The 27,312-nt window shown below is 41.6% G+C and overlaps 1 protein-coding gene across 2 annotated transcripts in view; it reads right to left on the minus strand.

Moving 5' to 3' along the window:
- The window catches only part of LOC133536330 (oncostatin-M-specific receptor subunit beta-like), a 106,119-nt gene that overhangs the window by 6,700 nt on the left and 72,107 nt on the right, over positions 1 to 27,312 (minus strand). Inside the window, exons 11-16 of one of the 2 annotated variants that reach the window (XM_061876769.1) lie at positions 25,434 to 25,613; positions 18,781 to 18,882; positions 18,542 to 18,703; positions 6,028 to 6,156; positions 4,385 to 4,478; positions 4,240 to 4,306 (exon numbers count right to left, since the gene is read on the minus strand). In XM_061876769.1, coding sequence (XP_061732753.1) covers positions 4,240 to 4,306; positions 4,385 to 4,478; positions 6,028 to 6,156; positions 18,542 to 18,703; positions 18,781 to 18,882; positions 25,434 to 25,613 — 734 coding nt within the window. The remainder of the gene's footprint in view (positions 1 to 4,239; positions 4,307 to 4,384; positions 4,479 to 6,027; positions 6,157 to 18,541; positions 18,704 to 18,780; positions 18,883 to 25,433; positions 25,614 to 27,312) is intronic. The other variant, XM_061876770.1, reaches the window with a different exon arrangement.

The raw sequence follows: 27,312 nt of genomic DNA on the forward strand, positions 1-27,312 counted from the left end.
TAGTTAGCTGTGTATCAACATTCTGACGTGTTCACAACCAAGCAAATACATGGCAGAATGCTGCAAAAAATCAAGATGAAACACATAAATGTCCAATAAAACAACTTAACATAAGGCTTGCTTCCTTGTCTCTCTCCGTCACAAAGGTTCCCACTTCTTTGTCCACAAAAGCCTCCTATTTTTTTGATTGGTTCTTTTTATGCAGTCTAAGTCTTTACAAAAACTCTAAAAAGAGGTGGATAACTATGGGGGTTTGATTTATTCTCCATAAAAAGCCCTCGAAAAACATCCTAAACACTCCAACAACAACACTGCCTGAACTTTTGGGCGTCGCATTGACTTCACAGAGTGCATTGCAACGTTCGCTATTTCCTGTGATGACTTTGTATGCTGGAACCCAAGATGAAAGGCGGGAAGCAGGTGCTACAAAAATGTCCTTTAATCAAAATAGGTCCTAAGCTAAGGCTTGTAATAATAACAAAAAGCGATGGGACACAGAAAAGTGTCCCATGGAAAATAAATTGAGAAGAGTAAATGAGAACAGCAGCATCCGTAAACAAAGACTTCAGTTTTTCAAAGGCAGTTAACATCAGGGTTCCACATAAATGTAACCTTACAGGAATTGAGCCTTGTTAAGGGTTCGGCCACCCAACTAAAGTTTCGAATTAAGCGAAGAAAAATTGACAAAGCCTAAAAACTTTTGAAGCTGCCTCCTGCTGGTAGGAGCGCACCAGTTGACCACAGGCTGAGTCTTGGTTGGATCCGCTCTCAGTTGCCCATTCTCCACAATGAACCCCAAAAAAGCCACGGATGCCGTGTGAAAAGAATATTTCTTGGTCTTAACAAAAACCTTTTACTCTAGGAGTCTCTGAAGAACGAACCGGACCTGCTGTATATGGTTTTCCAGTGTGAAAGAAAAAAATCAATATGTCGTCTAAATAGACAGACACAAATTGTTCAAGTATGTCACGGAGCATGTCATTTATAAGTCCTTGAAAAAATGCAGGAGCATTCATGAGACCAAAAGGCATAACAAATTATTCAAAGTGTTTAAGAGAGGTATTGAATGCTGTTTACCACTCATCTCCCTTTCTAATCCGAATAAGGTGCTAAGCACTGCGCAGGTCCAGTTTAGTGAAGAATTTAGCTGAATAGAGCAAATTAAATGTCAAATCTAAAAAAGGAAAAGGATATTTATTCTTGATGGTGATGTTAAGCGCACGATAATTGATACACGGGCGGAGGGATTTATCGCTCTTTTCATCAACCGACGAACTATGCCTGATGCAAGCGAAGCCGAAATATACTCCTCCAGAGACTCAATCTCGGGTTAGGACACCTTTTGGAGCTCTATTCTTGCTAAAAAAAAAATAAAGTGTCAAGAGGTCATGATACAAGGGAGGAACTAGCAAGATATCAATCTCTTCCGGTGTGTCTGTGTGACAAGAAGTGGGTGGGCATGGCGATTTAGGGCAGTGTGAGTGGCAAAACACACTTCAATTTATAATTGAGGCTCTCGATCAATCAACATGGGGATTATGTTTACGTAGCCAGTTAAACCCAAGCGCTGCGGGTGCAGAGCGAGATGGAATTACAAAAAAAACGTATCATCTCATGGTGATTTTGTGACAAGCGGAGAAAAACATTCTTAGTTTGCAATTCAAAAGCTAGCCAAATGATGGACATGAAGTGAGCGAACAACTTGAGGAGATGGTTACTTAGTAACAGGAATGGCAAGACGTTTAGCATAAGCAGAATCAATAAAATAGTCGTCCGATCAAAAGTCTATTAAAGCTGTGATATCGGTATTTCTATCGGACCAAGACAGCATACCTGGCACCTGTAAACGGCTCGTCTGTCTATATGGCACTGTGGCTGGGTAGAAGCATCCATCGGCGAACTCGGACAAGAGGGTGAAAAGGCCTCTCGGCTTGAGTGAGTCGATTACTACCCAGCTGCATGGGTTCATCCACCCCTTGTGTCGACGGCAGATACTCCAAGGGTCGAGGCCTGGACTGAAGAGGTTGGTTCGCCGGAAAACTCCGGTTGCTTGACACAGTGCCCCCACACTGCAGTATCCTATCCTCCTCTTGGTTTTTCAGAAGCTTGTCGATGAGTAGCGCCATGGCAATCAGGTCGTCGAGGTTGTCAGGAACGGCCACAGAAATCATCTTGTCCTTGACAGGGTTGGCGAGACCCACAAAGAAAGCCTCCAGCACTGCTAAGTTGTTCCAGTCGCTGGCCACAAGAGTGCAGAACTCGATAGCGTAATCAGACACGCTGCGCCGCCCCATGTCTTAGCTTGAGCAGGGTATAAGATGCTTCACCCCCAGGAGTATTGCGCTGAAACACTTGTTCTATGGATCTTAAAAACGCCTTCTAGGAAGAGTGGATGGCTGACCGTGGATTCCACTTGGCCGTGGCCCATGCTGCAGCTCTGCCAGACAGGTAAGAGATGACGAAGGCTACGCGGGAGCACTCGGTGCAAAAAGCAGCTGCTTGTAGCTTAAAATGCAGGTAGCACTGAGTCAAAAAGGGGCACACATCCCCGGAGTCTGCAGAGAATCTTTCTGGCCTGGAGATGAGATGATTGGGGTTCGAGGAGACGTCCTCCGGCAATGCCTGGCTGGCTGGATCCACAAGTGGAGTAGGGCTGGAGACAGCGAGGACAGTGGGGGAGGAGCCGCTCTGCCAGGCTGGCAGGAGATTATTAAATTGGGTCTCAAGTCCACCCATGTGGGCATCTTGACGATCTGCCATGTCTTTTACATCCTCTCCCAGTGCGGCAAACTAGTCCTCTTGTCAACCCAGGTGCTGGGCCTGAGCACAGAGGCCCTTTTTAAAGCCTAAAAATGACTGTTGTATGAGGCATCCGAATAAAGGTTGCAAAAAGCCCCTTTTAATTATCCTAACACCGTGATTACCACACTTTGATACATTTACGGCAAGGTGATACTGCTCATTTACTAGAGATGCAGCAGCTAGCGCGCAGCTACTGCAGCTGATCACTAGCTGGCAGCTAGAGATGCTAATTGATAGCTGCCAAGTAAAGTTTATTTTGTTTCGGTTGTTTATGTAATCTTAAAATAAAGCTTGGTTAAAAGATTTAAGTATTATTTATGTTCACACTCTGGTATTCATGTAAGAACAATACACAATTCTGCAGCTACTGGGCAGCAGCGGTGCAATACCAGGGGTGCACGTGTGACCCCAGGGAACATGCTTTATCAGTATCATGTGTGCACTGCAAAACATACTCAAGTGTAGCCATTAATTGTGACTCCCTCATTTTGATTTCTATTACAGAAAAAGCAGCATGAATTTTTTATTTATTTTAGTTTTGTAGGACTTGTATATACTGTGCTCCTGAGATAATATTGCTGATCAATTTCACTTAATTATTGTATATTAGGTTTATGTATTTATTTATTTTCAATATTAAGTGGCTCAAGTCGGTCAACAATCGTTTAAATGAGGATTTGGGGGGGTTTTTTTCAGGCAAACTGATACACTTAAAATCTTTTTTGTTACAGACTAAAAAAACAATTGTAATAAAGTGAAGTGAAGTGAATTATATTTATATTGCGCTTTTTCTCTAGTGACTCAAAGTGCTTTACATAGTGACACCCAATAATCTAAGTTACAGTTAAACGAGTGTGGGTGGCACTGGGAGCAGGCGGGTAAAGTGTCTTCCCCAAGGACACAACGGCAGAGACTAGGATGGCGGAAGCGGAGATCGAACCTGCACTGCTCAAGTTGCTGGCACGGCCGCTCTACCAACCGAGCTATATCGCTATAAAGCGGTATAGCTATAAATGGGGGCGTAACAGGAAAAAATTAGGAAGCAATAACTAAATTCAGCTGGACAAAACACAAGCCTTCAGAGGAGATGCAAAGGTAAGCAGAGAGTACGATCTGAGATTGAAACCCACAACCTTCTGGCTGTGAAGCTGACATGCACATTTGTTCCATACATCTTTTGTTGTAGAAATGATTCATAATATTCTGGACTGTTTACCTTATTTCAACATTTGTCTATTTCTTTGCTTGATGAGCTTTTAGCTGATGTCCTTCCTGTTGCACGGTTTAGCATGCGTTTACGATACACACTTTGTGTAGCAGTTACTATAGCAACACATATGCAACCTCACTGCCCCCTAATGTCTCTCTCTCTCTAATTGCTCTTTCAAGTTATACCGCTATTCATGAGTGTAATGAAGTAATGAAAACAATGTTTACCAGAGATGCTGTCCACTTTTCCTTTAACACTGGCTTCGGGATTGGCGGGTAGAACTCCAGTTTGATGCTACATAGTGTTACATTGAACAGAACAGTTAGAAGGGGCAAATCAAAATGTGAACGATGCATGTGTTGTGTTGCTCACCATTCCCAGTGTCTGAAGCAAAAGACCACAAAGAGAATTAAGAAAACCACAAGAGTAACCAGGGTGATACAGATTGCTCTGATCAGGTTATCAGCTGATGGAAGACAAAGAGTGCGTGATTTGCTTTCAGATTAAGTTACATTAAATGAAATTACAAACCCTGTTTCCATATGAGTTGGGAAATCGGGTTAGATGTAAATATAAATGGAATACAAAGATTTGCAAATCATTTTCAACCCATATCCAATTGAATGGACTACAAAGACAAGATATTTGATGTTCAAACTCATAAACTTTATTTTTTTTTGCAAATAATAATTAACTTGGAATTTCATGGCTGCAACACGTGTCAAAGTAGTTGGGAAAGGGCATGTTCACCACTGTGTTACATCACCTTTTCTTTTACCAACACTCAATAAACGCTTGGGAACTGAGGAAACTAATTGTTGAAGCTTTGAAACTGGTATTCTTTCCCATTCTTGTTTTATGTAGAGCTTCAGTCGTTCAACAGTACGGGGTCTTTGCTGTCGTATTTTACGCTTCATAATGCGCAACACATTTTTGATGGGAGACAGGTCCGTACTGCAGGCGGGCCAAGAAAGTAGCCGCACTCTTTTTTCATAAAACCACGCTGTTGTAACACGTGCTGAATGTGGCTTGGCATTGTCTCGCTGAAATAAGCTGGGGCTTTTGAACATTGCGTCGATAACAGTCTGGATGGTTCGCTTCCCATTTGGTCCGGATAACACGATGTCGAATATTTCCAAAAACAATTTCAAATGTGGACTTGTCAGACCACAGAACACTTCCACTTTGCATCAGTCCATCTTAGATGATCTCGGGCCCAAAGAAGCCGGCGCCGTTTCTGGATGTTGTTGATAAATGGCTTTTGCTTTGCATATTTAGAGATTTAACTTGCACTTACAGATGTAGCGACAAACTGTATTTAGTGACAGTGGTTTCTGAAGTGTTTCTGAGCCCAAGTGGAGATATCTTTTAGAGATTGATGTCGGTTTTTGGTACAGTGCCGTCTGAGGGATCGAAGGTCACGGTCATCAATGTTGGTTTCCGGCTATGCCGCTTATGTGGAGTGATTTCTCCAGATTGTCTGAACCTTTTGATGATATTATGGACTGTAGATGTTGAGATCCCTAAATTTCTTGCAATTGCACTTTGAGAAACGTTCTTAAACTGTTTGACAATTTGCTCACGTAGTTGTGGACAAAGGGGTGTACCTTGCCCTATCCTTTCTTGGGAAAGACTGAGCGTTTTTTGGGAAGCTGTTTTTATACCCAATCATGGCACCCACCTGTTCCCAATTAGTCTGCACACCTGTGGGATGTTCCAAATAAGTGTTTGAAGAGCAATCCTCAACTCTATCAGTATTTATTGCCACCTTTCCCAACTTCTTTGTCACGTGTTGCTGGCATCAAATTCTAAAGTTAATGATTATTTGCAAAAAAAAAAAGTTTATCAGTTTGAACATCAAACATGTTGTCTTTGTAGCATATTCAACTGAATATGGGTTAAAAATGATTTGCAAATCATTGTATTCCATTTATATTTACATCTAACACAATTTGCCAACTCATATGGAAACGGGGTTTGTACATGAAGCTGCATTTCCACCCCAAGCAACTTACTCGGTGAATTCAAGATGGCGGTGACATGTGTCGCCCCGCATTCTCCTATAGCTGTTCTTGCCTTCAGCGTGAATGAGTACGAACCTGTTTGAAGGTTTCTTGCCGTCAGGCTGGTGGCCTGAGGATTGTCTGAAACAAAGAGACAGTTTGATGTGATAAAATAGTGCTTCTTAAACTTGTTTTCACCAAGTACCACCAAAATTACCGACATTAAAATGCAGTAGCATAGTAGGCTTAAGTGCTCATTAAAAACAAAGGCCGATATGGGCATCTACATCAACTATATGATTTGCCTGAGAAGCTGGACAGGACAAAAAAACAAAACAAAAAAAAAACAGAGGCAGAGGTATATTTAATATTTATGGCTGCTGTAACATGTGCACACAGTTTGAACAGTAACACTGTGTTTGAATATATAAAAGTTATACACTGTTCTTTAATCAAGTGATTATTTAGCGTACCACGAAATGGAGCCCACTACTGTGGTACATGTGTACATTACACATTATTATTTAAAATAGTAAATATACTTATGTGCCAATTGTATCCTTAGGAAATAAAATGCGTACAGTAAGTACAGGATACAAAAGAACTGTAGATTATCTTTTTTTTAACGAGAAACTGTACTGCACATTGATCTGATTGTATCTGATTGACATCACGCAGATACATTTGATAACATGAAAATTGCTCTGATAACCCATATTAAAAAAAACGCTCCAATGAAAGTTTCGGCATATATAACTTGTGAGTTTAGGAATTTTTTTATCAACCTTTTAAGTTTTCCACGTGTTAAAGAAAAGCAGAGGATTTAAATTTGACAACAAATACTATAATGATGTTTTACTCATTTACACTGAACAGTTATTGTACTGTTTTAATTCCTCGAAACCAATAATAATAGTTCATCATAATTACATAATTATTGTTTTTTTAATTACAAAAATTATATTATATAAAATCCATCCATCCATCCATCCATTTTCTGCCGCTTATTCCCGTTCGGGGTCGCGTAATATAATAACATAATATATCAGTATATATTATATAATTTATATATAATATGTAAATATTATATTTTATATTGATTCTTTGGTACATTTTTAGTCTACTTTATACCTTTTGTTTTCGCCCTCTTTTTGTGCCCTTGTGTGCATTATCCTTTCCAACATTATCCTATCCATCCTTTGTGACTGAGCTACTGGATCAGGAAAGTTAGTCTAAGATAGAAACAATATCAAAGTCTTCTTTATTTGCTCTGTCGTCAATAAGTTGTATGTTTTACACTTGAAAAGTGTTAGTCTGTCCTAAACATTATTTTATGTCCCTAAAGATTTAACCCCAAGTTAAGAGCATTTGTGAACTGTTGAGCGTGAGCCATAGCGGTGATTTATGTCGGTAAATAATAGCCGATGAGGGATTATCATCACGCTTTAACATCTCGGTCATGTAAATGCTGCATCTTTGCAGGTCAATATTGATAATGAGGAGATGATCTTAAAGATAAAATAGATACAAGTAAACTAGCTGCGATGAGTTGGAGACTTGTCAAGGGTGTAAACCGCCTTCCGCCCGAATGGCTCCAGCGACCCCCCGCCACTTCAAAAGGGACAAGCAGTAGAAAATGGATGGATGGACATGTAGTAGTGAGGATATGAGTGTGTTGATAATTGTTTTTATCCTTCTGGCGTCCACATATGTGGACGTCACATCTTTGGTTGTGTTGACCACAATACAAAATTTTTTCAACAAGACCCTCGTTTCCACTTACAAGAACATTACACTGCCAATGAGAGGCGGGGGAAGAGTAATTCACATCACAAGTTAGATTTTAAGATGGTTAAAAACACATCTAACAGTTCAGAAGGCAAGTTTAAACTTTTTTTTGTTTTTTTATACTCATTGGATCCTAAAGAGCCCAAATAGCCATGATAAATTAAAAATGCATGTTCATACAAGAGTTTGGGTCTTCGAAAGCTACACTACATTACCCAAATTACTTTAGACAGGAATGGAAAATAAATGACAATTGTGCCGATCAAGCAATAAAGATTTTTTGTCCCGAAATAATTTGGTACAGGTACCAAAATATATTTTGATACTTTTCGGTGCTTTTCAATACTTTATCAGAAAAATTAAACCACAAAAAATAGCATTCTTGACTTTATTTTAACAAAAAAATCTTACAGTACATTAAACATATGTTTCTCATTGCAAGTCTGTACTTAAAGGCCTACTGAATTGAGATTTTCTTATTCAAACGGGAAAAGCAGGTCCAATTTATGTGTCATACTTGATCATTTCGCGATATTGCCATATTTTTTCTGAAAGGATTTAGTAGAGAACATCGACGATAAAGTTCGCAAGTTTTGGTCGCTAATAGAAAAGCCTTGCCTTTACCGGAAGTATGTGCGTGTGACGTCACAAGTTGCAGGGCTCCACACATACAGTATTCACATTGTTTATAATGGGAGCCACCGGCAGTAAGAGCAATTCGGACCGAGAAAGCGACAATTTCCCCATTAATTTGAGCGAGGATGAGGATGAAAGGTTTGTGAATTAGGATATTGATAGGTAAGGACTAGAAAAAAATAAATAAAGCAACGGCTCCGGGTGGCAGCAGTGTGAGCGTTTTAGATTTAATTAGACATATTTACTAGGATAATTCTGTAAAATCCCTTATCTGCTTATTGTTTTAATAGTGTTTTAGTGAGATTAAAGATTGTAAACACATACCTCGAGGTCAGATGGCTGCGGTAAAAACGACGTGTTTTAGAGAGAAGTCGAGGAGCCAAGCTCACAGCTGCCTTTTTTGACATGACAGCTGCTGCAGGTAATATATATATCACAATTTCCCCATCCAAAAACATGCTGGTTGACGTAGAGAAAACATGTTCGCTTGATGGCTCTGCTTCACAACAAAGAAACACCGGCTCTGTCTCTGTGTTAAAGACAGCTGCAATCCACCGCTTCCCACCAACAGCATTGTTCTTTATAGTCTCCATTATTAAATGAACAAATTGCAAAAGATTCAGCAACACAGATGTCCAAAATACTGTGTAATTATGCGATTAAAGCAGACGACCTTTAGCCGTTAGTGGTGCAGCGCTAATATTTCCTTACAGTCCGTGACGTCACAAGTACGTGTCATCATTCCGCGACCTTTTCAACAAGAAACTCGCGGGAAATTTAAAATTGCAATTTAGTAAACTAAAAAGGCCGTATTGGCATGTCTTGCAATGTTAATATTTCATCATTGATATATAAACTATCAGACTGCGTGGTCGGTAGTAGTGGGTTTCAGTAGGCCTTTAAATGAAATAGTGAACATATAAGACAATTTGTTTTTTAGTAGTAAGTAAATGATAAATGATAAATGGGTTGTACTTGTATAGCGCTTTTCTACCTTCAAGGTACTCAAAGCGCTTTGACACTACTTCCACATTTACCCATTCACACACACATTCACACACTGATGGAGGGAGCTGCCATGTAAGGCGCCAACCAGCACCCATCAGGAGCAAGGGTGAAGTGTCTTGCTCAGGACACAACGGACGTGACGAGGTTGGTACTAGGTGGGATTTGAACCAGGGCCCCTCGGGTTGCGCACGGCCACTCTTCCACTGCGCCACGCCGTAGTAAGCAAAGAAAGGTTCCTAATTTAGCTGCTGACATTTGCAGTGACATTGTGTCATTTTTCCATTCTATTATTTTGTCAACATTATTAAGGACAAGTGGAAGAAAATGAATTATTAATCTACTTTTTCTTTTACTGTTAATATCTGCTTACTTTCTCTTTTAACATGTTCTATCTATACTTTTGTTAAAATGTAATAATCACTTATTCTTCTGTTGTTTGGATGCTTTACATTAGTTTTGGATGACTCCTCAAATTTGTCAAGGGACATTATTCCTGAGTTTATAAACATAATATAAATAATTAAAAAACAAAGAAGATGTTGTGGTGCCAAAAATAAAACCCAACGTAATCATAGTAGTATCGACGAGATACGCTCTTGTACTTGGTATCATTACAGTTGATGTTAGGTGTAGATCAACAGATAGCGTTTGTTTACATTTTGACGCCGGTGAGCTACAATGTGTAGTGAAGCATGTTCAGCTGTTCCTCGTCCTGCAGGGATTATACTTGTAAAAAACTTACTTTATTTGTCGCCATGGAGGCGAGGATTAGTGATTTAGAAGTAGCTTCAACACTGCAGACTGCGGATGGACTTAACTAGGCATGTCTTAAAGCACCTCTTCCTGAGGGCGTTTCAGTGTTATAGCTTCATCTTTATCGTAAGTTTTTAGGCCAAAATGCGTCCATTCTCCCGGGGCTGGGGGGGTGGGGGACCGGTATTTGTTAGAGGCGGTATCGTACCAAATATGATTCATTAGTATCATACTATATACTATAAATAGCGTGGCGAGTTGGGAGAGTGGCTGTGCCAGCAACCTGAGGGTTCCTGGTTCAATCCCCACCTTCTACCATCCTACTCACATCCGTTGTCTCCTTGAGCAAGACACTTCACCCCTGCTCCTGATGGGCCCTGGTTAGCGCCTTGCATGGCAGCTCCCGCCATCAGTGTGTGGGTGTGAATGGGTGAATGTGGAAATAGTGTCAAAGCGCTTTGAGTTCCTTAAAAAGGTAGAAAAGCACTATACGAGTATAACCCATTTACCATTTACTATGTATACTGTATGCTATACTAATACCGGTATACCTTACAACCCTAAGTTATATATTGTTCAAGCCTCATCTACGCGTAATATAAATATACATGTAGGTTTTGATTAGAGATGTCCAATAATGGCTTTTTTGCTGATATCCAACATTCCGATATTGTCCACCTCTTAATTACCGATACCGACATATACATTCGTGGAATTAACCCATTATTATGCCTAATTTTGTTGTGATGCCCCGCTGGATGCATTAAACAATGTAACAAGGTTTTCCAAAATAAATCAACTCAAGTTATGGAAAAGAAAAAAATTGCCAACATGGCACTGCCATATTTATTATTGAAGTCATAAAGTGCATTATTTTTTTTAACATGCTTCAAAACAGCAGCTTGGAATTTGGGACATGCTCTCCCTGAGAGAGCATGAGCAGGTTGAGGTGGGCGGGGTTGAAGGGGGGCTGGGGGGAGGATGTAAGGCGGGGGTGTATATTGTAGCATCCTGGAAGAGTTAGTGCTACAAGGGTTTCTGGGTATTTGGTCTGTTGTGTTTATGTTGTGTTACGGTGCGGGTGTTCTCCCGAAATGTTTGTCATTCTTGTTTGGTGTGGGTTCACAGTGTGGCGCATATTTGTTACAGTGTTAAAGTTGTTTATACGGCCACCCTCAGTGTGACCTGTATGGCTGTCGACCAAGTATGCATGGCATTCACTTTTATGTGTGAAAAGCCGCAGATATTATGTGACTGGGCCGGCACGCAAAGGCAGTGCCTTTAAGGTTTATTTGGCGCCCTGTACTTCTCCCTACGTAAGTGTACACAGCGGCGTGTTAAAAAGTCATACATTTAACTTTTTGAAACCGATACCGATCATTTCCGATATTACATTTGAAAGCATTTATCGGCCGATAATATCGGCAGTCCGATATTATCGGACATCTCTAGTTTTGATTAGACAGTTTAGGTGTGTTTACGTGCCGCTCAGAGACAAATTTGATGGACCAAAATGAAGCTGATTGACTCTTGTGTGCGGAGAACTCGTGGGCATTGGACAAAGTTGTGATGCTGCACCTTTGGCCCCCTAGCTTTTGTGGCTCTTTGTCTTGGCTTGGTGCATGTTGCATAAGTTCTGTGAGCAACTAAAACTCTATTTGACTTGTTGATGCCCTGTTGCGGGCGAGCGATGGCGATTGAGGGGAGGGTAGAGTGTCGTGCGCCTGGAGCTGGTTGATCCGTTAAAACAGTCAGCCTGACCAATCCACATTGCATAGCACAAAACTGAGTTGCTAGCCGCTTGTCAGACAGGAATTAAATAAATGGTAAATGGGTTATACCTGTATAGCGCTTTTCTACCTTCAAGGTACTCAAAGCGCTTTGACACTATTTCCACATTCACCCATTCACACACACATTCACACACTGAAGGCGTGAGTTGCCATGCAAGGCCCTAACCACGACCATATTTGCCAACCTTGAGACCTCCGAATTCAGGAGATTGGGGGGAGGAGTATATTTATAGCTAGAATTCACTGAAATTCAAGTATTTCCTATATATATATATATATATATATATATACATACACACACAGTAATGAAAACACAGTGGTTCTACTAACTGTACCGTACTTGCTGCTTACTTTTAAAAAAATTACACTTACCTTTCACTATTTGAGTAGCCTTTGCTCTGCTATTTGAGTACCGGCGAGCGATCTCTGAATCCGGGAACATATCCTTCACGGATTTGTTGAAAACATCCGCAAATGAGAACGGGATGTTGCTTGAAGCTATCAGCATAGCCATCTTTGTCTCAGCATATAATAAACTCTCGGGTCTCCATTTAGCAAGGTGGCCCATAATACTACGTTGCCGCCGCCTTATGCTTCTCTGAACGTTCATGAGTGACTATATCCATTCGTCCACCGTGTTATGGGTTATAGATAAACCTATGGATAACGGAGACATATATAATAGTCTCCTTTTCAGGTGACAGAGGACACTAAAGGCAGTGCCTTTAAGGCATGCCCTCAATATTGTTCAAGTTCAAAGTTAAAGTACCAATGATTGTCACACACACACGAGGTGTGGCGAAATGATTCTCTGCATTTGACCCATCACCCTTGATCGCCCCCTGGGAGGTGAGGGGAGCAGTGGGCAGCAGCGGTGCTGCGCCCGGGAATCATTTTTGGTGATTTAACCCCCAATTCCAACCCTTAATGCTGAGTGCCAAGCAGGGAGGTATAGGGTCCCATTTTTATAGTCTTTGGTATGACTCGGCCGGGGTTGGAGCTCACGACCTACCGATATCAGGGCGGACACTCTAACCACTAGGTCACTGAGTAGGTTTATTGTTTGCCCGGCTGGAAATTTTGGACATTACTACTTGCCGTAGTTTTGAGGCAATGCATGATGGGAATCCGGATGTTGTGTGTAAGTGTATTAACGCGCCGGCTGGAATATACACACGCTGAGAAATAGCTCCGTGCCTGCTTTCTTTATGGGTTATAGATAAACCTAGAACGGAGACATGTTCGCTGGCGTTCACTGCCGCTCGGATGTACAGCAGCGGGCCGGCGGTTGCCAACAACAACCCGACAGTTTTCTTCGACATTTCGGCGGACAACGAGACACTCGGCCGGGTCACCTTTGAGCTTAACGCGGAAGTGGTGCCGAAAACTGCAGCTAGCTAGCTGCTAAGCTAACGAGCCTTGCGGAGAAAGGCAGCGCCGGTCTGAAGGAAGCTTCTCCCCCGCCACCGTGACCACCACTTCCCGAAGACAGCTGGCACCCCACTCGGCGACGGAAAGTTTCTGTGAGTATGGCTTCCTGCGCTTCGTGCACTTTACTCATGGATAGGTTGGCTTTGCTAGAGAGCCGTGTCCGCCAGTTAGAGCAGTGTAATTTCGTAACTTTAGATGTTGCGTACACATCTGCTAGTGTTAGCTGTAGCGAGCTAACTAGCCCAGCTTGTAGCAGCCCTAATCGGCCTACAAGCTACGGTGTACCGGTTGAGACGCATAATAGATTTAGCCCTTTAGCTAGTCCTACACCCCAGTCTACCGGGCACCACACTTTAGTCATAGGGGACTCCATCACCCGAAACATAAAGCTTAGCAAACCAGCCACAATTAAGTGTATTCCCGGGGGCAGAGCACCTGATATTGAAGCTAATCTTAGGGAGCTAACTCGCAACAGGTCTAGTAAACACGTACGGCAGGCTAACCGCACCACTAGTTATGCGAATATAGTAATACACGTTGGCTCCAATGACGTTAGGATGAGACAATCAGAGATTACAAAGAGAAACATAGCCAGGGCTTGTAATCTCGCCAGAAAGATGTCCAGGCATCGAGTAATTGTCTCTGGCCCCCTGCCTGGGAGAGGCAATGATGAGAGATATAGCAGATTAGTCTCTCTTAACAGGTGGCTGGATAGCTTCTGCAGACAACAGGGATTTACGTTTATTGATAATTGGCCCTCTTTCTGGGGCAAACCTGGCTTGCTGAGGAGAGACGGCCTTCACCCTAACCAGGAAGGCGCTATCCTCTTGTCTCGGAACATAGACTTCGCATTGAGCCACATTTGACTAACTGCACTAGAGCAAGCCCGGTCACAGGCAATTACAGAGCCTGCTAGCCTGGGTATGGAGTCAGTTAAGTTAGAACTAGCCAGCGCCAGGCTGGATGATCCCTGTACACATAGCAATTTTCGTAGAATAATACACAACTCACAAAATGTTTTTTCTACTGTGTCTATGACTACGTCAGAGTTAGACATGCGTTCTACTGAGGTGGCAAATTATGATGCGTTCAGTTTATCGCAGCGCCAAGTAGACAATCTGAAAATTCCCGTCATATCAATTCCTAGATATGGTCGTAATTATTTTAAGTACACTGCGCATAATAAACGCAACATTATTAATATTGCTACTACGGATAATTTTATCAACAACTCCTTAAAACAGCCCACTACCTATAATATGGGCTTTCTAAACATCAGATCTTTGTCTCCCAAAACGTTATTAGTCAATGAGGTCATTAGAGACAACAACCTTAACGTCATCGGTCTTAGCGAAACCTGGCTTAAACCAGACGATTTTTTTGCGATAAATGAGGCATCCCCTCCTAACTATACGAATGCGCATATTGCCCGTCACCTCAAAAGGGGAGGGGGTGTCGCACTAATATACAACGAAAACTTTAACTTTAGTCCTAACTTAAATAATAAATATAAATCGTTTGAGGTGCTTTCTATGAAGTCTGCCACACCTCTGCCTCTGTGCCTGGCCGTTATCTACCGCCCCCCAGGGCCCTATTTATTAGTGAATTCTCAGAGTTTGTTGCTGATCTAGTGACACACGCCGATAATATAATTATAATGGGGGACTTTAATATCCATATGAATACCCCATTGGACCCACCGTGCGTGGCGCTCCAGACTATAATTGATAGCTGTGGTCTTACACAAATAATAAATGAACCGACGCATCGCAGCGGTAATACGATAGACCTAGTGCTTGTCAGAGGTATCACCGTCTCCAAAGTTATGATACTCCCGTATACTAAAGTAATGTCCGATCATTACCTTATAAAATTCGAAGTTCAGACTCATGTTCGGCAAGCTAATAATAATAATAACTGCTATAGCAACCGCAACATTAATGCTGCCACAACGACGACTCTTGCGGACCTACTGCCCTCGGTAATGGCACCGTTCCCAAAGTATGTGGGCTCTATTGATAACCTCACTAACAACTTTAACAACGCCCTGCGCGTAACCATTGATAGTATAGCACCGCTGAAGTCAAAAAAGGCTCCAAAAAGGCGTACGCCATGGTTTACTGAAGAAACTAGAGCTCAGAAATTATTATGTAGAAAGCTGGAACGCAAATGGCGCACGACTAAACTTGAGGTGCACCATCAAGCATGGAGTGATAGTTTAATAACTTATAAACGCATGCTTACCTTAGCTAAAACTAATTATTACTCAAATCTCATCCGCATTAATAAAAACGATCCAAAATTTTTGTTTAGTACAGTAGCATCGCTAACCCAACAAGGGACTCCTTCCAGTAGCTCCACCCATTCGGCAGATGACTTTATGAAGTTCTTTAATAAGAAAATTGAACTTATTAGAAAGGAGATTAAAGACAATGCGTCCCAGCTACAACGGGGTTATAGTAACACAGATACGATTGTATATACGGCGGATACTGCAAATATCCAAAATAGTTTCTCTCGTTTTGATGAAATAACATTAGAAGGATTGTTACAACGTGTAAATGGAATAAAACAAACAACATGTTTACTTGACCCACTTCCTGGGAAACTTATCAAGGAGCTTTTTGTATTATTAGGTCCATCAGTGCTAAATATTATAAACTTATCACTTTCCTCGGGCACTGTTCCCGTTGCATTCAAAAAAGCGGTTATTCATCCTCTCCTTAAAAGACCTAACCTCGATCCTGACCTCATGGTAAACTACCGACCGGTGTCTCACCTTCCCTTTATTTCGAAAATCCTCGAAAAAATTGTTGCAGAGCAGCTAAATGAGCACTTAGCGTTTAACAATCTATGTGAAACCTTTCAATCCGGTTTCAGGGCAAATCACTCGACTGAGACAGCCCTCGCAAAATTGACTAATGATCTATTGCTAACGATGGACTCTGATGCGTCATCTATGTTGCTGCTCCTCGATCTTAGCGCTGCTTTCGATACCGTCGATCATAATATTTTATTAGAGCGTATCAAAATACGAATTGGTATGTCAGACTCAGCCCTGTCATGGTTTAACTCTTATCTTACTGATAGGATGCAGTGCGTCTCCTATAACAGTGTGACCTCGGACTATGTTAAGGTAACGTGTGGAGTTCCCCAGGGTTCGGTCCTTGGCCCTGTACTCTTCAGCATCTACATGCTGCCGCTAGGTGACGTCATACGCAAATACGGTATTAGCTTTCACTGTTATGCTGATGACACCCAACTTTACATGCCCCTAAAGCTGACCAACACGCCGGACTGTAGTCAGTTGGAAGCGTGTCTTAATGAAATTAAACAATGGATGTCCGCTAACTTTTTGCAACTTAATGCCAAAAAAACGGAAATGCTGATTATCGGTTCTGCTAGACACCGACCTCTATTTAATAATACAACTTTAACATTTGACAACCAAATAATAAAACAAGGTGACTCTGTAAAAAATCTGGGTATTATCTTCGACCCAACTCTCTCCTTTGAGTCACACATTAAAAGCGTTACTAAAACGGCCTTCTTTCATCTCCGTAATATCGCTAAAATTCGCTCCATTTTGTCCACTAAAGACGCCGAGATCATTATCCATGCGTTTGTTACATCTCGTCTCGATTACTGTAACGTATTATTTTCGGGTCTCCCCATGTCTAGCATTAAAAGATTACAGTTGGTACAAAATGCGGCTGCTAGACTTTTGACAAGAACAAGAAAGTTTGATCATATTACGCCTGTACTGGCTCACCTGCACTGGCTTCCTGTGCACTTAAGATGTGACTTTAAGGTTTTACTACTTACGTATAAAATACTACACGGTCTAGCTCCAGCCTATCTTGCCGATTGTATTGTACCGTATGTCCCGGCAAGAAATCTGCGTTCAAAAGACTCCGGCTTATTAGTGATTCCTAGAGCTCAAAAAAAGTCTGCGGGCTATAGAGCGTTTTCCGTTCGGGCTCCAGTACTCTGGAATGCCCTCCCGGTAACAGTTCGAGATGCTACCTCAGTAGAAGCATTTAAGTCTCATCTTAAAACTCATCTGTATACTCTAGCCTTTAAATAGACCTCCTTTTTAGACCAGTTGATCTGCCGCTTCTTTTCTTTCTCCTATGTCCCCCCCTCCCTTGTGGAGGGGGTCCGGTCCGATGACCATGGATGAAGTACTGACTGTCCAGAGTCGAGACCCAGGATGGACCGCTCGTCGGGACCCAGGATGGACCGCTCGCCTGTATCGATTGGGGACATCTCTACGCTGCTGATCCGCTTGAGATGGTTTCCTGTGGACGGGACTCTCACTGCTGTCTTGGAGCCACTATGGATTGAACTTTCACAGTATCATGTTAGACCCGCTCGACATCCATTGCTTTCGGTCCCCTAGAGGGGGGGGGGTTGCCCACATCTGAGGTCCTCTCCAAGGTTTCTCATAGTCAGCATTGTCACTGGCGTCCCACTGAATGTGAATTCTCCCTGCCCACTGGGTGTGAGTTTTCCTTGCCCTTTTGTGGGTTCTTCCGAGGATGTTGTAGTCGTAATGATTTGTGCAGTCCTTTGAGACATTTGTGATTTGGGGCTATATAAATAAACATTGATTGATTGATTGATAAAATAGTCTCCTTTTCAGGTGAGCGAGGACGCTAAAGGCAGTGCCTTTAAGGCACGCCCCCCCAAATTGATGTCCGGCTGGAAATCGGGAGAAATTCGGGAGAATGGCTGATACGGGATATTTTCGAGAGAGGCAATGAAATTTGGAAGTCTCCCGGAAAATTCGGGAGGGTTGGTCAAGTATGACTACGACCTACCAGGAGCAAGGGTGAAATGTCTTGCTCAAAGACACAACGGATGTTGTGTCCGTGGTTGAAGCTGGGGTTGGTTGGTAGAAGCTGGGGATCGAACCAGGAACCCTCAGGTTGCTGGCACGCCGTCCGAATTAAAAGTAAATACAATATCAGCATCGGGGATCGGTGTTTGTGATTGACAGTCAAAGGAATTAATCGCATAGGCAATCAAAAACATTTTCATGAAAATACTGAACAGCACATCTCTAGTAATACTAAAATGCGTCCATCACAAAAACCAAATGAGTTCCACGTTACCTGTACCGATGTTCATGACAATGTTGTTGTTGTCCACCCAATATAGAACATAGCCTTGTATGAAAGCAGGCTGCCTTTGTAGAGATACACGATTCCAGGTTACCTCCACATCCAAATTCCTTTGTGTCCATGTAAACGGCTTGAAAAGACCATCTGGTATGACTTGACGACATAACGCAGGGAAGCGTCAATCAGTATTTTACCACCCATGCACCGACAACAAATGTACTGTTGCTTACTTTTCTCTTTGATGTATCCTTCTCTTCTCTCCAGAAGCACTGGAGCTCCTTGTGTGCAGGCATGTACTGACAGCAAGTATCTCACGCCTTCTTCCAAGCTTTCTAGGGAAGACGAGGCAAAGACAAGAGTTGTCATCAATGTCGTGTTGAATTCACGCACCAGGTTTGAAGTGGCGTAGCATAAAGTCACATCATGTAGACAACCTTTCAACTCTCATTCAAAGTGCAGACCTCCACTGCATAGATCAGTGTTTTTCTACCACGATACAGTCTGGTGTGCCGTGGGAGATTATGTAGTTTCACCTACTCTGGTTAAAAATGTTTTTTGCAAACCAGTAATTATAATCCGCAAATAACGTGCCGTTGTTGAGTGTCTGTGCTGTCTAGAGATCGGCAGAGTAACGATGTAATACTCTTCCTTATCAGTGGGTGGCAGCAGGTAGCTAATTGCTTTGTGGATATCAGGAACATGGTTTGTTGTAATCACAATATGCAGACGACAGCGGAAAGCAGTTTGCAGGTAAAAAGGTATTTAATGCTGAAACCAAAAATAAACAAAAGGCAAGTGCTGCTAAGAAAAGGCATTGAAGCTTTGGGATGGCTATGCAAAACGAAGCTAAAACTGAACTGTCGGCAAAGTAAACAAAAACAGAATGCTGGACAACAGCAAAGACTTACAGCGTGTGGAGCAGCAGACGGCGTCCACAAAGTACATCCGTACATGAAATGACAATCAACAAAATGGGAGCGCAAGACAAGAACTAAAACACTACACACAGGAAAAAAGCAAAACAACTCAAAATTAAGTCACGGCGGGATGTGACAGGTCGTGACGGTACACCTACTTTGAGACAAGCGCTATAGTGATGCATGGTTGGTTATGGTTTGAATTCATATCCAACAATTACGAAAACAACTTTTTACTGTCAATATCGGCTGCTAAGTTTAATCTTTTTAAATGTTTTCTGAGGGTGGTGTGCCTCTCGATTTTTTTCAATGAAAAGAAAAGGTTGAAAAAATGTGGCATAGAGGTTTTTAAACAGTGGTGTGCCGTCAGGGCCAGCCAGACCTTTTCTGCTGGCCTAACATAACCGGAAATTATGATCATAATTAAAGATAAAATAATTTTTTTATTTACTTTCCCTCAATATATAAAAGTATTCATATTCTCTTCATGTCATATTATGCTCCTTCCAGTGTTGCTGTTTTTAGGTTAGAGTTAGTATCCAATCAACATTCAGCTAGCTTGTGTTGCCGTGCTGTACAAAATCTGCCAGGGGCCTTCAGAATCAACAATGCAGGTGTCCGCGCACTGTAAGTGAACAGGTACATACAGTTGATAGATCATTGCGATAGCCAATCAGATCATGAATTGTTGTCTGTAAGGCCTTCTAGCTGGCCTCACGTTGAACGTGACATTTACATATCGTGGGATTGGATACTCACTGGGAGCAGAGCCACACCCGGGACAGTTAGCGGTTGAATTTGAGAACACATGCAGTTGATAGACAGTTGCAATAGCCAATCAGATCACAAGTTGTTGACAGAAGGCTATCTAGGTAGTCTGATTTAGAGTTTGAGTTTATTTCGAACATGCAAACATAAAACATGATACATCACAATTTCCAGTTTTTCATTTCAACATGTTTGAAAAGAAGTAGGAAGAAGCAGAGTTTATTTAATCCTACCCCTTTTCTTTTACATAAGAGTTGCTTAAACTTTTTTTCACTTCCTGTTCTCTATTTATTCACAATATACTCCATAAGTAATCACAATAAAAATAAATAAATACATAATAATAATAATTTAATAATAATAATTGGTGGAGTAAGTCATATTTCATATGATGAGATAAGTAAGATTATTTTGAGAATGAATGAATTGATGGATGGATGAAATAAATTGAGAATGTTTGTCAGGGTTCTTCTTCTTTGTACTTTGTAAACACTTTCAGTTTGAAGAGTTTCTTAAAGTGGATCATATTGGTACATTGTTTGATTTCTTTGCTTAATCCATTCCATAATTTAATTCTGATGTACTGAAGGTCTTAAGTGTTGTACGTGCATACAAATGTTTTAAACTACATTTTTCTCTAAGATTAGATTTCGCCTCTTTTTTTGAGAAGAATTGTTGTATATTCTTGGGTAGCAGGTTATAGTTTGCTTTGTGTATCATTTTAGCTGTTTGCAAGTTCACTATGTCATGGAATTTCAGTATTTTTGAATCAATAAATAAAGGATTTGTATGTTCTCTATATCCAACACTATGTATTATTCTAACTGATCTTTTTTGGAACACCGTTAATGATGTTGACGAGGCTGTGATTGGATACTCACTTGGGAGTCCCAAGTATCCAATCACAAGTTGGGAAAACAGGATGTGGCACCAGAGCCTGACGAGTCATAGAAAGCCACAGAAAACTCACCGGTACAATAACCACAAAGATGAAGTGTTTGTCTTACACCTAATAATCTGCTGTGGACTGACGAAGCCAAGTAATGCAGGTTTAGCGAGCGGTGCGCGCTCCCGCAAAGGAAATACATTTTTGGCAGGCAATCACATTTTGGCACAACATCGGCGGTGAAATAGTTTGCTCGCCACTTTCCACATGAATCAAACAACTACGAGGGGTACCTCTGGGTGCTATAAATTTTGAGTTCAATTTTATTTCTTATTTTTTTCATGTTTAAAGGCCTACTGAAACCCACTACTACCGACCACGCAGTCTGATAGTTTATATATGAATGATGAAATATCAACATTGCAACACATGCCAATACGGCCTGTTTAGTTTACTAAATTGCAATTTTAAATTTCCTTCGGTGTTTATTGTTGAAAACGTCGCGGAATGATGACGCATACGCGTGACGTCATGGACTGTAAGGAAATATTAGTGAATTATATTTATATAGCACTTTTTCTCTAGTGACTCAAAGCGCTTTACATAGTGAAACCCAATATCTAAGTTTCATTTCAACCAGTGTGGGTGGCACTGGGAGCAGGTGGGTAAAGTGTCTTGCCCAAGGACACAACGGCAGTGACTAGGATGGCGGAAGCGGGGATTGAACCTGGAACCCTCAAGTTGCTGGCACGGCCACTCTACCAACCGAGCTATACCGCTGCACGACTTGCGGCTAAAAGTCGTCTGCTTTAACTGCATAATTACACAGTATTTTGGACATCTGTGTTGCTAAATCTTTTGCAATTTGTTCAATTGATAATGATGAAGTCAAAGTAGAAAGATGGAGTTGGGAAGCTTTAGCCTTTAGCCACACAAACACACAGTGATTCCTTGTGTAAAATTCCCGGAGGTGAAATTTTACTATGGATCAGAGTGGTCAAGCGAACATGGATCCCGACCAAATGTCAACCAGCAGTTTTCGGTGAGAAAATTGTGGTAAAAAGTTGCCACTTACCGGAGATCAGCTGAGCTTGAGTCGTACGTACAGCTGCCGTCGACTTCCATCAGACACTGGCCTCAAGACACCCGTGGACACCACACCCTTCCAACTATCAGGTACTATTTAATCTCACTAAAACACTAGCAACACAATAGAAAGATAAGGGATTTCCCAGAATTATCCTAGTAAATGTGTCTAAAACCTTCTGAATCCGTCCCAATGCAATCACCTTTTTTTTGTAGTCCTTCGCTATCAATATCGTCAAACACAAATCTTTCATCCATCCATCCATTTTCTGCCACTTATTCCCGTTCGGGGTCGCGGGGGGCGCTGGCGCCTATCTCAGCTACAATCGGGCGGAAGGCGGGGTACACCCTGGACAAGTCGCCACCTCATCGCAGGGCCAACACAGATAGACAGACAACATTCACACTCACATTCACACACTAGGGCCAATTTAGTGTTGCCAATCAACCTATCCCCACCCTCCGGGTACTCCCGCTTCCTCCCACGAATCTTTCATCTTCGCTCAAATTAAATGGGGAAATTGTCGTTTTCTTGATCCGAATAGCTCTTACTGCTGGTGGCTCCCATTGTAAACAATGTGAATATGTGTGGAGCCCTGCAACTCGTGACGTCACACGCACATACTTCCGGTAAAGGCAGGGCTTTTCTATTAGCGACCAAAAGTTCTCTACTAAATCCTTTCAGCGAAAATATGGCAATATCGCAAAATGATCAAGTATGACACATAGAATGGACCTGCTATCCCCGTTTAAATAAGAAAATCTCATTTCAGTAGGACTTTAATTTGTTTTATACAATTCTTTTAATTTTGACAGTACCACGTAAGATATGTTTTAATCGCTGAAGCGGGTTTATTGAATCCTAAATGCGCCGAAAAATAGACAGTTTTGTACACTCTTGAGGGGATTTCTGTACAGTATCTCCAGCCGTATCCATGTGGTGACATAAATACGGTATTTTGAGAGGTGAAGTTGGACTAAGTAGGACATCACTGAAGGCCTTGGTAAAAAAACGCACAGCCCGCCACTGTCTTTAAATGATGTGACAGCCCTATAGACTTCAAGTTAAAAGTCTGCAGTCAACTCTATTTCCAGCGCAGACTCTTAAAGTGCACATCTAAGGCACTTTTTCATAGTTCTGGACCTAAAAAAGATGGGCGGGCCTGCATCAACCTACTGACGTCAATTACAGAAGACTGGAGGCAATTTCATATTGCATAATATGTGTTTTGGTAGCATCTTCATCCCGAATCACAATATTTTCACACAGCATTTAAAGCAGGGGTCTCAGATGCGCGGCCCGCGGGCCAATTGCGGCCCGCAAAACTCTATTTTGCGGCCCCCACCCTAATATGAAAGTTTAATGTTAGTGCAGCCCGCGAGTTTTATATGAATGGTGCTTGACATCGTTGTGTGCGGAGCTGAAGGAATCTACCAATCACGATGTGGCATGTGGCTCTCGAGGGCCGAACATTGACGTCACTTGCGTGATGTAGGCAGAGAAAGGTTTTGCCGCTTTTCCACTAGACCTGCACGCGCTCTCCCGCCTGCTCGCTCTCTCTCTCGAGCTCTCTCTGTCATTGTGTGTGTGTGTCTCTCTCTCGCTCGCTTCCTCCCCCGGCGCCGCAGTAAACAGTCCGAGCCGGGGAGACAAGGGACCCGGTGGCTTCTGAAGCACTCCGCCGAAGAACCGAACGACAACGCAAAACTGTGGTGCACTGGACCCCAGCGCTGATACTCTGACAGAGAGTCCCAAGGCGAATCGGACGTGAACTCGTTAGTCGTGATGTTAGCCCGTTCGGGGCTAATTGTGCTGCTATAACTGTAAACATTTTTGCACTTTATTTCTTTACTGAAAGAAAATTCTATGAAGAGAAAAGTTGTGTGTTTGTACCCTGCTCAAATCTCTCAGTAAAGTTATTCATTAGATTATGTCTTTTGTTTTTAACTTTATTACACCTTGGAGTGCTTTTTCCCGTCCGTTGTTTTCCAGCTTTTGCTATCTGCGCCTAATGACTGAGCTACGTGACGTCGTTTCTTGTGATGTCTCACGGAGCATTTCTGGTCGGGACGGATTCGAATAAAGAACCAACTCTTTTTCTTTACTATAGTGGTCTCGATAATGGGTACTGGTTATCAAAAAGGGGTTCGAGTCCGAGGACTCGTTTCTTTTCTTATCGAACAACCGGGAAAACCGGTTTCGAGTATCATCCCTACTGACTTTAAAGAAGAAGTGTTTTGTTCGGATTTTGGGATGGAAACAATTTTAAGAATTCAGTCCAAATTTGATCCTGAAAATCACGACCACTTTTGAAGAAATAAAGACCTGCAACATTTGCTGGAAAATCAGAGAAAGAGGAGCAGACCCAGCACTCAAAAATGAGAGAAAAAGAAAGTATTGCATCCTTTTCTACTGATGTTTTCCTCAAGATGCTGAGAGAGCTTGAGCAAACACAGGTAATGGTGTCTCAGGAAGACAAGAAGGAAAATTAGGAAAGTCTGGAAATGGCGATCTTTTTATTGTTCTTTTTTGCTTATAATGTTAACCATATCAGTTATTAAGTAGTCATGAAAAAAAAAGGACAAAAACATGGAATCAAGCAATCAAAATAGTAATTTTACATGCCTTTTTTCACACTGTTTATAAAGGGGTTGGGGGCATGTAGAGTCTGGCGATGGAAAGCGGGCAATCCAAGTACGGTTACTTACCTATCGATTTTTCAAAAACTAATTGATAGTATAGGATATTACTGCCATGTTCATTTTCAGGATTCAATAAATACGACAGGAGAACTTGTTAGTAAAATGTCTCACATCTGGACAAAAAGGGTAATTTGAGACATTAGGGAGTGAAGTTTTTTAACAGACATGTGTACAAGATGACCTCTGTTACGCTGGCATACGGACTGTTTTCTCATGCACAATGTTTGGCCATACAAGAAGTTAAATGAAAACCAGGGCAATATTTAGGCGCAAAACACGATGCATACATAAAGAAGGTATCATTGCATATATTTAACACTGTTTTTGTAAGTTGAAAGAAGAGTTAAAAAACATGCTGTAGATAATACCGTTTTTTTTTTGTTTTTTTGTTTTAGGCCCAATGTGCAAATTCACTATGTCAAAATTAAAACATAACTCCTCAGTCACACATGTCAAGTTGTATTGAATAAAAAAGAAACATAAGATGAACAGTTTTAAGGTAAATTATGAATCGTATACTCACTTGAATGTATATTGACATTAGTTTCAGTGGGAGGGACCCTGAGCCAGTCCACCCCAGATGTCCCTACAAACGGACGCCAATCAACGATAAAACCGCAGCTGGCTGAGGGACTGGGAGACCAGAATAGGTTGAACCCGCCATTACTGCCGAGTATCCTGGAAGATTTAATCACACCGCCGCCTGGAAGTGAAGATTTAAAGGGGAACATTATCACCAGAACTATGTAAGCGTCAATATATACCTTGATGGTGCAGAAAAAAGACCATCTATTTTTTTAACCGATTTCCGAACTCTAAATGGGTGAATTTTGGCGAATTAAAGGCCTTTCTGTTTATCGCTCTTTTTGCGATGACGTCAGAACGTGACGTCTCCGAGGTAATACAGCCGCCATTTTCATTTTCAACACATTACAAACACCGGGTCTCAGCTCTGTTATTTTCCGTTTTTTTGACTATTTTTTGGAACCTTGGAGACATCATGCCTTGTCGGTGTGTTGTCGGAGGGTGTAACAACACTAACAGGGAGGGATTCAAGTTGCACCACTGGCCCGAAGATGCGAAAATGTCTGCCGCCAGACCCCCATTGAATGTGCCAGAGTGTCTCCACATTTGACCGGCGATGACAGACATGGCACAGAGATGTAGGGATAACCTGCAGCTGCATTTGCAACGATAAATTCAACTAAATCACAAAGGTGAGTTTCGTTGATGTTGACTTAAGCGCTAATCAGACATATTTGGTTGCGGCGTGACTGCCAGCTAATTGATGCTAACATGCTACGCTAATCAACGCTAACATGCTATTTACCGGTGGTGCTAAAGCAGACATGGCACAGAGATGTATGGATAACCTGCAGATGCATTTGCAACTATAAAGTCAACGAAATCACAAACGTGAGTTTTGTTGATGTTGACTGCCAGCTAATCGATGCTAACATGGTACGCTAATCGATGCTAACATGCTATTTACCGGCGGTGCTAAAGCAGACATGGCACAGAGATGTATAGATAACCTGCAGATGCATTTGCAACTATATTACGTTTACTTCCACCCACATTTAATGCGAAAAAAACACTTACCAATTGAAGGATTTAAGTTGCTCCAGTGTCACGAGATGCGAAAGTCCTGATCGTTTGGTCCGCATATTTTACCGCGATATGCTAACGCAGCTATTCGGCCATGCTATGGCTATGAATAGCGTCAATAGCTATTCGCTCAATAGCTTCAGTTTCTTCTTCAATACTTTCAAATTCCAACCATCCGTTTCAATACATGCGTAATCTGTTAAATCGCTTAAGTCGTTGAAATCCGAGTTCTGAATCCGAGCTAATGTCGCTATATCTTGCTGTGGTATTCGCCGTTGTTTGTTTACATTGGCAGCACTGTATGACGTCACAGGGAAATGGATAGTCGCATCGCAAATATCGAAAATCAAGCACTTTAAAGTTTTTCTAGGGATATACGGGGACCGGTGAAATTTAGAAAAAAACTTCAAAAAATACAACAAGCTACTGGGAACTGATTTTTATTGTTTTTAACCCTTTTGAAATTGTGATAATGTTCCCCTTTAAAGTTACAAGGGGACAGCAACATTATGGCTACTTACCATGAATTGATTAACGTGGATCCCGATTTAAAAAAGTTGAAAAAAATGATTCGGGTGTTACCATTTAGTGGTCAATTGTATGGAATATGTACTGTACTGTGCAATCTACTAATAAAAGTTTCAATCAATCAATTCCCAACCTAAATACTTGCAGTACAAAAGTATCGACAATTGATAACCATAGAGTTATAAATAAAGACACCTGCGAAAAGGTCAGTTATGAGGAAAATGAAATGTTGAGTGTGATGTGTTAATGTTAAATAAACAAGATAA

Source organism: Nerophis ophidion, linkage group LG17, assembly GCF_033978795.1.
Source record: "Nerophis ophidion isolate RoL-2023_Sa linkage group LG17, RoL_Noph_v1.0, whole genome shotgun sequence".
NCBI classification, from domain to species: domain Eukaryota; kingdom Metazoa; phylum Chordata; class Actinopteri; order Syngnathiformes; family Syngnathidae; genus Nerophis; species Nerophis ophidion.